This window comes from Scylla paramamosain, chromosome 38 (genome assembly GCF_035594125.1).
Source record: "Scylla paramamosain isolate STU-SP2022 chromosome 38, ASM3559412v1, whole genome shotgun sequence".
Taxonomy (NCBI): Eukaryota; Metazoa; Arthropoda; class Malacostraca; order Decapoda; family Portunidae; genus Scylla; species Scylla paramamosain.
Genome location: NC_087188.1, coordinates 6,746,963 through 6,757,726, shown reverse-complemented (window position 1 = coordinate 6,757,726; position 10,764 = coordinate 6,746,963). Strand labels below are relative to the sequence as shown.

General features: G+C 38.2%; 1 protein-coding gene across 9 annotated transcripts in view; it reads left to right on the top strand.

The window, feature by feature from the left end:
* Positions 1 to 10,764, top strand: part of LOC135091644 (broad-complex core protein-like) — a 58,493-nt gene that overhangs the window by 32,674 nt on the left and 15,055 nt on the right. For 2 of the 9 annotated variants that reach the window (XM_063989446.1, XM_063989444.1), the window contains one exon: positions 10,405 to 10,619. The exons of 5 other annotated variants lie outside the window; for them this stretch is intronic. In XM_063989446.1, the coding sequence (XP_063845516.1) occupies positions 10,405 to 10,583 (179 nt within the window). In that variant the 3' untranslated portion in view covers positions 10,584 to 10,619. Of the gene's footprint in view, positions 1 to 715; positions 7,590 to 10,404; positions 10,620 to 10,764 lie in introns of those variants that run through there. 2 more of the 9 variants (XM_063989445.1, XM_063989442.1) reach the window with 1 other exon arrangement.

The following is a 10,764-nucleotide window of genomic DNA, read 5'->3' as shown; positions in this document are numbered from 1 at the left end:
TGTAGGAGCAGCATTGTGAGGCTTTGAATTAAGGCAACACTTTGTTCATGACTCACTGTTCCTCCATCACTTGTTAACATTAGCTTGCTTCTGGCCAGAGGACGACGCAGGGCAGGTATGCTTATCATTACTCTTCTGTTAAGTTCATTATCAAAAATAACATTTCTAGTTTGTAAAATTTCTAAAAGCAAAGTTAAGATAATTTATTTATTGAATATTGTGTTTTTAATCTACATGGAAGATTGTGCTTCTTAAATGATCTCTTCTGGTGTCTCCTATGGATATCTTGTTTTGTTGTTTTTGTTATGTTGTTTTATGTTTTGGCTTTTAAGTTTAATATCATAGTGTAGATTTTTCCTTTAATCCATCAATATACATGGAGGTTTAGTTCATAGATCACTCTTCCTAGTGACTGTAGACCCAGTGCAGCCATGCATGATTATCAAGCCAGAGATGAATCTCAGAGTGGCACAGAAGAGGCCTTGACCATCAGCATTGAGCAGGAGAGTTTGTTTGGCACCTAGAGAGTGGAAGGAGTGGTGACCAATGGCTCAGAGGTGACAGCAAATTGCACATTGGGTTTCCCAATGAAATCTTTCTTCTATTTGTTGTAGAAGAGAAAGGACAGGGAGAAAAGCAGCCACAGCGTGAGTAGGAGGGAGGTTGTGGGGTGTGCGGGAGTTTGGAGGACTAAGGGCGGTGAATCTTGTTGCAGGTACCCAGCTGACGGTGAAAGTTGGCCGGCCGCGCTACGCTGGCCCCCGCGACTGCCCCCACTGCGGCAAGCGCTACACCACCATAGCTGCACTAAAGTACCACGTAGGCCTGGTCCATAGTGTCTCCGACCAGGTGCCCTGTTTCTATTGCCCTCAGTGGTTTGACATAAGAACTGATCTGAAGAAGCACCTTGAGGTGGCCCATAATGAACACTCGTAATGGTAACGTAGAGTTGGGCGGCTGGAGCCTTGCCCAGTGGGGGCACACCGACCAGCACGGTGGCGGGACTTGTTATTAACACACCACTCCTCCCTCCCTCCCTCCCTCCCTCCCTCCCTCCCTCTTTGTCGTTCTTCACTATGTATATTGCCTATTCTGCACACATGCATTTGTATAAATACATGATTGCAATGAAGCACTCGTGTATACATTTATACTTATGTATGTGCGTACTTGTATATGTATATACATACATACATACATACATACATGCATTCTCATCAGCTTCATACTTACTGCTGCTGCTGCTGGTGTAGGTTGAGATTTTCAGGTTTGTAAATATATAAGACCAAGAGAGTTAATGGGGTGCAGGTGAGGCTCGTTGGTGTGTCTTCCTTCTGTTGTTGCCAGAGAGCGCTGCACTGGCACTTCTCTCCTGCTCCTCCTTCAGTCACCGCCGCCACACTTCCAGCACACTTACTCCTGACAGAATGCTCAAACTAAACTTTCTTTAGGACTTGAATTTATTGGTAAGAGTGAATGTTAATTGAAGGAATGAAGTTTTCACTGTCTTAGTTGAAGCAATGAAGTAATTTCATTTGGAGAATAGAAACCTATTTTGAAGTCATGCCATTTTTTCCTTTGAGTGATGGAAGACTTGCCAGTTGTGTTGTGGTCACACCTCATGGCTAGAATGGCCATGGTATGAGCCAACAGAATAGTTATCTGAGACACTTGTCAGTCTCTTGTTAGTGTTGAACAACCTGTAGTGCAATGCTGTGAGTGAAGTTCAAAGTTAATGATGTGTCAGGATGTTCTCATCACCATACTGACTGACTGATAACAGCATAGCTGAGTGCTGGCCTGTTACCTCCTTGCCAGGAGTAACACAACTTCATACAGTTTCAGTCTTATCCTTATCTTTATCTATGGTTTTCTACTTCTTAACATCTCTTTCCATGTTCTCCAGGAATTGGATGCATATCCTGCCACACACACTCAGGTTGAGGCAGCACAGAGGAGCACTGGCTGTTTGTCTCCTTACTTTACTGTACTGTCTTTATCCAGTCTGCCCATAGCATCAGGGTTGCCTCTGCATCACCTGCATGGAGGGTTGGGAAGTGTTGATGTAAGAAGTGGCCTCACCCCTCGTCTTAATACCCACCTGAGCATTACATGTGTGATGACGCTTATCTTTGGATTAACTCGCGGATACTTTAAATCCCCTGACGTTGCATATTTAGACGTGTACTTTTATTGTGTCATGTTAGCTTTAGGGTGTAGGTAAGAATCTCACACTTTGAGTTTACTAATTAATTTATTCAATTCACTTTACTATTAACCTCAGTATATTGCAGTGGAGATCTCCCTGTCCATGTATTTGTGTGTTTGTTTGGTGTCTTCCCAGTGGACACTGGCCCCGACCTGTGCCAAGGGAAGCAGGTGGGCTGTGGTGTTGGCTTGTACACCATTTGTTTAGTCTCTGTTCAGGTGGTGGTTCTTGGTCTTCAAAACAGTATTCCACATAAAAAGGCATGTTAGCTATGTAGTAATGAGTGTTGGAGTGTAGTGGCTGCTGATGCAAGGCAAGGAATTCTTATTTCTTTTACAAATTCTTAAATGAAGTAATTTGAGATTTAAACAACCATTTTGTTTTTTAACTTTCTATGAGTTGTCATATATATATATATATATATATATATATATATATATATATATATATATATATATATATATATATATATATATATATATATATATATATATATATATATATATATATATATATATATACACCTTACTATTTGATATTGTTTTCATCTAAAAGATCATGATAAAAAGGCATTATGAAAAACCTTTTAAAAGTGAATGGTAGTGTTCCAGTGTGCCTTGTGTCAGTCAGGCAGTGCCCTCCAGCCTCACCTCCACTTCACCCTCACCATGGCCATCACCTGTGTACATAGTCATTACCTGGTCACCTCAGCTCCACCTTTCCAGTCACCATTTCAATCAGTAGAGATGACATGCCTTCTCTCAGCACTGCCTGAGCAACAAGTATGGTGTACTTTTAGTTGAGTGGTTTTAGTCTATGGACATATTTCTTAGATACTTAAGAAAACTGAGTAGCATTGAGCCCTGTTTCCCAGTAGTGTTTGGAAACGCTTCCATTTCTTATCAGTGTAATTGGTGAAGTGGTTTGCCGCTGCCCCTGTCGTGGTGTCACACACGTGAAAAATGTGGAAAGGAAACATGAAACCTAATATAGTATGAACATGAGAAAATGTTCCTGACTTTCATAATATTTGTTAATGTTCACTGTTTTGGTGCAATAATGAACTCCATAAGATATAAATGGTTTACATGCTGCCTCTTGGCACCACAAGGTGTACAAAATAAGAATAGCTACTCACTGGATCATCAATTGAGGATCCTTTCACTTGTATTGCAAGTCATGCATTACAGGAAATGGCACTAATTTTGCTGTAGTCATGTTGCAATAAAGTTTTTAAGAATTTGAATGAAAAAAAAGTACTTTGCTATTATTTGATGAAAATGGTCTAAGTGATAGTCTGCATTAGCAATTTCCAGCTATATATGTTGTGATTCAAATCAAGCCTGTCATGGGGATGACATTACCAGCTTTGCTCTGTTTGCCTTTGTTGCATTGATGTGGATTGATGCTGTGCATTTCATATTGTTGAGGCCATTAAAGGCCTTGGATGAAATACATAAGAAAAGGAAATTTCCCTGTATGTAATTTTATCTTGACATATTCATGATTTTGGGATGGAAACCTAACAATTAAGAGTTACTAATTATGTAGTATGTACATGAAAGTCTTGTTCATACCTGTTTGTCTTGAACTTGTCTTGGGCCTGTGTACCTCAGTTTTAAAGATGACTCCTCATGAGCTGTACTTGTCACAGTGTCTTCCTTCTGCACACACATCAGCTTTATTTTTGTTACAAAAGTGATCTCAGACAAAAGGAAGTGGTAGCTCTGTTACAGTGACGGTGGTGAAGTGAAGCACGGTGTGCTGGGCTGGGTACAAGCTTCCTGTGAACCATTTCACAGAGGCCACATGATTGGTGTGAATCATGGATGGAACAGATGTCTGTTAATGTATTTATATTCATATTTATTACTTAATTCTTCCTTTAAATTGATGTGACTCACCGCATCTTGTTTCACGTGTCTGGCTGTTAGCACGGCAACATTTTGTACAATATAATTAGTTTTATTTGCATACCAACTCACCCCTTCCCTCAGCTTGCTAGATCTAATACCTGCCAATATATGCTTGCCACATAACTTCATTTGGAGGTAGGAAGTGTAAGACAGTAATTACCTAACATTTATGGGAATCCTTAGTTATAAAATACTCAACAGATGATGTATCTTGTTATATTGTGCACAATGAATGATGTTTAGATATATTTATTGTAGTTTGTGTACATGTGTGTTTGTGTGTGTGTGTGTGTGTGTGTGTGTGTGTGTGTGTGTGTGTGTGTAGAATGTTGTGTGATGTAGTAATGAATGTTGTGTGGTGACTGCTGTGCTGGAACTTGTCTTATTGAAGAAGTGTCATTATCATTGCTGTGTCTGCTTCAGGACACTTAATCTCAAGATGGAGTGCAAAAGTTTAATATTAAGCTGTGAAAATATGTCAAGTTAATTGTCTAGAGTCATTCAGTATTGTGATTTTTGGGACCAGTTAGTGTTAATCTGTGTAGTCTTAAATAGTCCGTGGCCAGTGCTGTCTGAATCTCACTGGAAAAAGTACACTTACTTAGGACAGATGATGTGTTGCAAGGGTTGGCTCATGTAGATGCCCAGTTATTCTGACTGTCTTCTCTGGGTGCAGCAAAGTGTAAAAGAAAGTTATTTATTTACTGAGAAAGCTGGTATCACAAAAGACTGTAAAGGCTTACAGAGAAAACCAAATATGTAGAATCTGTCTATAGTGATTGTCATTCATAAATCATAGAATTTGTTTCCTGAATAGTATACTAAAGATATATATTTTTATAGGAAATATGCCAGGGTAAGATATGTTTTTTGTAGGATGTATTAAATATATATTTGAGGTACTTTGAGGTTGCTACCTGATAGATGCAATGTGAGCCAAGTGAATGAGGTGTGTAAGCACTGCTTGCTAAGTGTTACCAAAGGAATGTTCCTAAGTGTGGTTTGATGGTAGTATTTAATGATAAATATAGGATGGCAAGAAAAGTAAATGGCCTGTGTTGATCAGCCATGGAAATAATTGTCCTCATCAGTTCCTAGTGTTCGTAAATTGTAAATTGGCTTTCACTCATTAACACCCCATTCAGTATAGTCAGTATTATCACATTAATAGTGTATCATAGAGATTTCTTTTATACTCTGTTTTTGAGCAACTGAGGTAGTGGGACGCAGCACAGCTCACACTCCACTCGCTGGAAGAATGGTTCCGTCACATTCCCTGCGTCGTAAAGGGGGACTTCATAGGACAGAGTGCGGGGGACAGCAGTAGGAATCCCTTCCTCTGCATCTTTACTTTTACAGTGAGACACACACAGTGTCTTGTCTGAGTTGCACCACTGTAAGTGGGATGTTTGCTTGGCGAATACTTACATAGATCTGTGACATCCTGCATATTGAAGCAGAGAAAGAGTACAATCTCCAGTTTGGTGACTTACTGGTTACTGGTCCTGTTTATTTACCATGAAGGACACACATGAAATTAAAGGATAGATAGAAGCAATGAAATAGGTGGAATTTAATTTAGCACTTGGAATTGTGACGTGTTTGAGAGTAGTGCCTTCCAGTACTTGTCAAGGTGGTGTACATGAGTAGAAGTGGTGTGATGAAGGCTCTTAAATCAACATGATGTTAACACGCATCTTTAGAAATCTAATATGAAAGATTTTAAGAACAAGACTGAGACTTAGACAAGATGATTGTTGATGTGTGTCTAATCTGATAACGAGACACGAAAAATCAAGCCGTGGTGGGTGCTGAGCGTATTGTTGGTGCTTAGATGAAGGTGCAGTGAACATATTGTTGTGCTCAAGTTATGTTATGTTCAGGATATGGTAAATCATCTAAAAGAGATTACCATTGCTATGATTATTTTTGACAGGGTAGAATCAAAATGTTTTCAATTCATTGATGTCCCTCCTCTGACTGACTCTAATCAGCCTCTCTCACTTCTTTGCAGTGTTGCATCGTTTGTTATATTCTACTGTTATTTCCATGCTGACTGCTCTTCTGCACTTAGTAACTGCATGCCTCTCTCCTTCTGTGGGTTGCTTAAGATTATTCTTTCACTCTCATCCCTGTTATATTCCCTGCCCTAATACATTCTTTCATTCCCTGTACTGGCAAACTCTGACACTGTCTGAATCAGTATTTCTCCCTTCCTGTGTATGACCTTGTTTAAGAGAGGAGTTTCAGGGCACCTTTAAACTTGAACTAGTTCTTACTTTAGAGTCCTTTTCCTTTCTTTTTTGGAGAGTCCTTTATGTATTAAAAAAGAAAGAAAAAAAAGGAGAAAATGGTATCTTATACATATTACAGGGCACAAAATGAACCCAGATTGTCCTGTGGCATTGCCACAGACACATGAGGAACATGTTGTATAATTATCATTCTTTACTCTTAGGAAGAGGTGCAAAATAAGTTTATCTTAGTAGAGCATTCTGAAAATTGCTTTATGAGGGTTTCTAAGTCAAAGCCTTCACCTCCCAACAAAAAAAAAGAAAAAAAAAATTGAAATATTTTGATAAGGAAGATGTCTACTAGAAGTAAAAATAAGGGAAATATTTTGTAAGGACAGTGTTACTTTCAAGTCAAAGCTAAAAACAAAAAGAAAAAAGAAAAAGGAAAATATTTCATAAGGAAGATGTTTGTTTTTAGAGCCTCATCAGCACTTAATTCCAGTGTGATGTTTGCATTTTTGTTGTGTTGTCCTCTGTGTGTGTGTGTGTGTGAATGTATGTAGGTGTCTGTGTATGTGTTTGTTTCATTTGTCATTGTTTTTACATTGTCTGCATGTATGTGCGTATATCCTTGCTTGTGATTAGGGTCTGTGAGTATCATGTAGGTTGCATTTTAAATTCTACTCATTCCTTGGCACACACACACATGCAGGGAGCTGACAGATGCCTGCAACGATGAGTGTGCCAGAGTGTACTGCAATCCGTGTTCAGTATGGTCAACAAGTGCATGTCTTATTTGATAGTTCACATACCCATAATTTGTTGTTATGATTATCTGTGATAGAATATTTATTTTCTATTAAATTATATGATTTTAGCAGAACTCAAATTTCTTATCAAGCAGATTTATGTACATATATACTCTAATTTTTGTTGTTTTATTATAAGTGTTGGATGGAATACATACAGTGTTTGTCATTTATTATGTTTCATCTCACTTATTTTACTTTGTGTGTTTTCAGTTTTCCTGTTTTTTAGTGCAATTCTGATCTGTTATTTAGTAGGAATAGACATTGTAAATATTTTTAAACTGTATTTAGTTGTTTTTTGTTCTTGTTATTATATTTTTTGGTTGAATCATATATCAGACATTTTTTGCTTTGTTGCACTTGCTTTTTGTTGCTGTTGGACTCAGCCTGCATCAGTATAAGGAAATAAAAACAATTCATATTTTTTTGTTTTAATGCAGTTTATTTGTTTTGCTCTCTTACAGTGGAGTCAATACTTACATTATCACTTTATGAAGCAGTTGTATTTAAATGTTACACACACACACACACACACACACACACACACACACACACACACACACACACACACACACACACACACACACACACACACACACACACACAGTATTATACACTTCAAGCATATGATTTCAAAAGATACCATGTGCCTAAAATGTTATGGTCTTTGGCAGTTTAGCAAGGCCACATGGCAGGAAAGTTTAAAGACAGGTAAATACAAGGAGGCAGAGATGATGTGGGTCAGCCATGGTGTCTCTATCCTGCCCTTGTCTGTGACTGTATTGTTTATGCAATATTGAAATGAAAATAGAGTCTTGATTTGGTAAAAATGTTTGAGTCGTTTGTTTTTGTGGTGGTCAGCATTATAAGGTGTTACTTGCATCAGACAAAACTTGTTTTGTGCCTGCATTCTTGGTCTTCGTTATAGACAACTGGCAGCTGGTGAGCAGTCTTGTATTCAAGTGAAGATTTATTTTACTTGGTGAAGATTGCTGTTGCCACATCAACCTGGGTATTGTCGAGGAAAAGGAACATTGATGCCATGTGTATGAGTGTTAAGTTTCTACAATAGATAGAGTTTTGTAGTAAACTCCTTACCCTTACCTATAAATGAGAATCCCTGGTGCTTATTTGTGGAGTGAAATACATATAGCTGTTCATCTGCATTGAATTTTGCAATGTAGATACAAAAAATACAGGTGCAGCTTGATTCTGTCATAGGATTCAGTTGATTCTGAATCTGCTTTGGTGCAGTTTTTTGCATCTTTAAATGCTCAACAAAAAAGTGAAAAAAAGTCCATGGTTGGCTTTACATGAGCTATCTTGTGGGTATGGAAGGTGGTGATGTTGGGTCATCTGCAGAGGACAAAACTGAGCCTCAACATTTTTCCCCGTGTGATCACCTATCAAATGTGTTGGGCAGTACACAAGGAAATACAATGCAAAAAACATTTACCTTAATGCAAAACAAGTAAATATATAAAAATGCGAAGGATAGAAAAGAGGAAACTCTATTATTGTAATTTTCATTACTACATATGTAATAGATATTTATTTGATCTGAAGGCACATCTATAGGAACATCTTGCATCTATTTGTAGGTGTGATTATCCAAGCCAAGCATGATTTAGTAAAAGCTAAAGTGTATATGGATATTATTATTCATGTACTGGGAATTATGTGATTTGAATCTTTTTAGCATACATCTGGTTGGAATGTAGAGGTTTGCAGGTGAACTAGACATTACTTAGAAAACATAAGTGGTATTTGGCAAATATGTTACAGCCTGTTGTCATCTTAAGGATTGTTTTCCAAAGCATCTTTTAGGTTCATGTTGTGTTTTGGATATAAGTTTTAATTCATAGACAAACCTAGATTTAATTTAGAAAAGTTGAGTAAGTGGAATTTCATCTTTTCTCATATCTGATGAGTAATACTGCTGTTGTCTTGAGGGTTACCATCTGAAGCACCCTGATGACTGTAGTTCACCACATACAAGTTGTCTTTCCTTGCATGTTCAGTGGCTTGTTCCAGGTGCAGTCACTGGTACTAGTCAGTTAAGCTGCTGCAGTCACTCCTGTGTTTAGTGTCTTCCCTCAGTCTTAGCTTCTCTGATGTGCTGATCATTACTTAGTCACTAAGAGTTGTAGTGTAACTCAGCCAATCAGAGGACTCAAGATGGAAGGAAAATGCTATACACAGTTGAAGTGAGTACGTCAGATAATTTAACTTCTGATCATGACTCTGCTTCAGTCATCAATCACTATGTGTATAGCAGATTAGTTAGTGTTTTGTAGGATATAGATTGGTCAGGGGTAGTAACTAGTTTCACTTCATATCTCATAGCATGATTAGAATGACAGTAATATTTGGTTCAGTAATACAAGGATGAGGGAGTCTGAGCTGGATCTTTTGTGGCACTAGAGGCATTTGAGTGATGCACCAAACCCTGCTATACAGCAAGGACACCAGTGACTGACCAAAGGGAAAAAAGACATGCAATATTATTTTGTCCCAGCATATCTGAGACATGCTTTTTTGTCAGTTATCAGGAATCTGTTGAAATTATGAATTGCCATTTAAGAAGCATCTACTGTAATGTTTAATTCAATTTTTAGTCCAGTCACATTTGCAGGTGATGCAAAGCGAGGTAGAAACTGAAAAAAAAAAAAAAAAAATTTATTTTTTATCATCATTTTTGTTTTGTTTTGTTGCTTTATTTATTTATTTATTTATTTATTTATTTATCTATTTATTATTTATTTATTATTTTTTATTTTATCTTTTGAGCTAGCAATTTGCGTTCATGTGAGGCAACATGAATGCAAGTGTTTTAGTTGTGGTTCTTTTCACGTCCATCAGTGATTATATGGGCTCACGTGTCCTTCAGTTGATTGGCCAAAGAGAAAGCTACAGGCACTTTCAGTAAAGCTATTGTTATGAGTGCCACAAGCTGCCTTGCATCATTAATAACACTGACTGCAACACACAGAGGCTAATCTCTCTTCATGGGATCCTCTGTTCATATTCAAATCGAGTACAGTAATTCAGCCAGTGGAGTTGGGATAAAAAAAAAAAAAATATGCCCTCAGCTTCTTTTCCCTGATCCTTTCATAGTATGTGATTAATTTTACATCCATTCCTCAGTGTAAAACTTGCATCCCTGATCATTTAAAAGTAGTGCTCACCATCCTCATACTCCCTTTTTTGATTGACTCATGTTTGCCTTGTTTCAGATATGGCACTAAATTTGTCGACAGGCAGCAGTCCGAAAGATACTAAAAGGTGGCCCTCCCGACAACCTGTAAATTGCCAATTTTGCGGAGTTCGCATATCGATGGCTTTCAATCTCCGAAATCACGTCAAGCGATGCAAAATGCGGCCCTACAATTCCAGCACGTACGAGCCCATATAACCACCATCTCCTCTTCTCCTAACAAGGTGTAGTCAGGTGAGATGTTAGTTCAGTGGCAGACAGCAGTGTGACCGAAGCAACTGGTGTCGCCTCGAGTTAGACAGTCCCTCCCTCTGGGGATGTGAATCAGACTCAAGGTGTTGTAGTGAGTGGAAGCTGCTCCATCTTGGCACTTGATGGC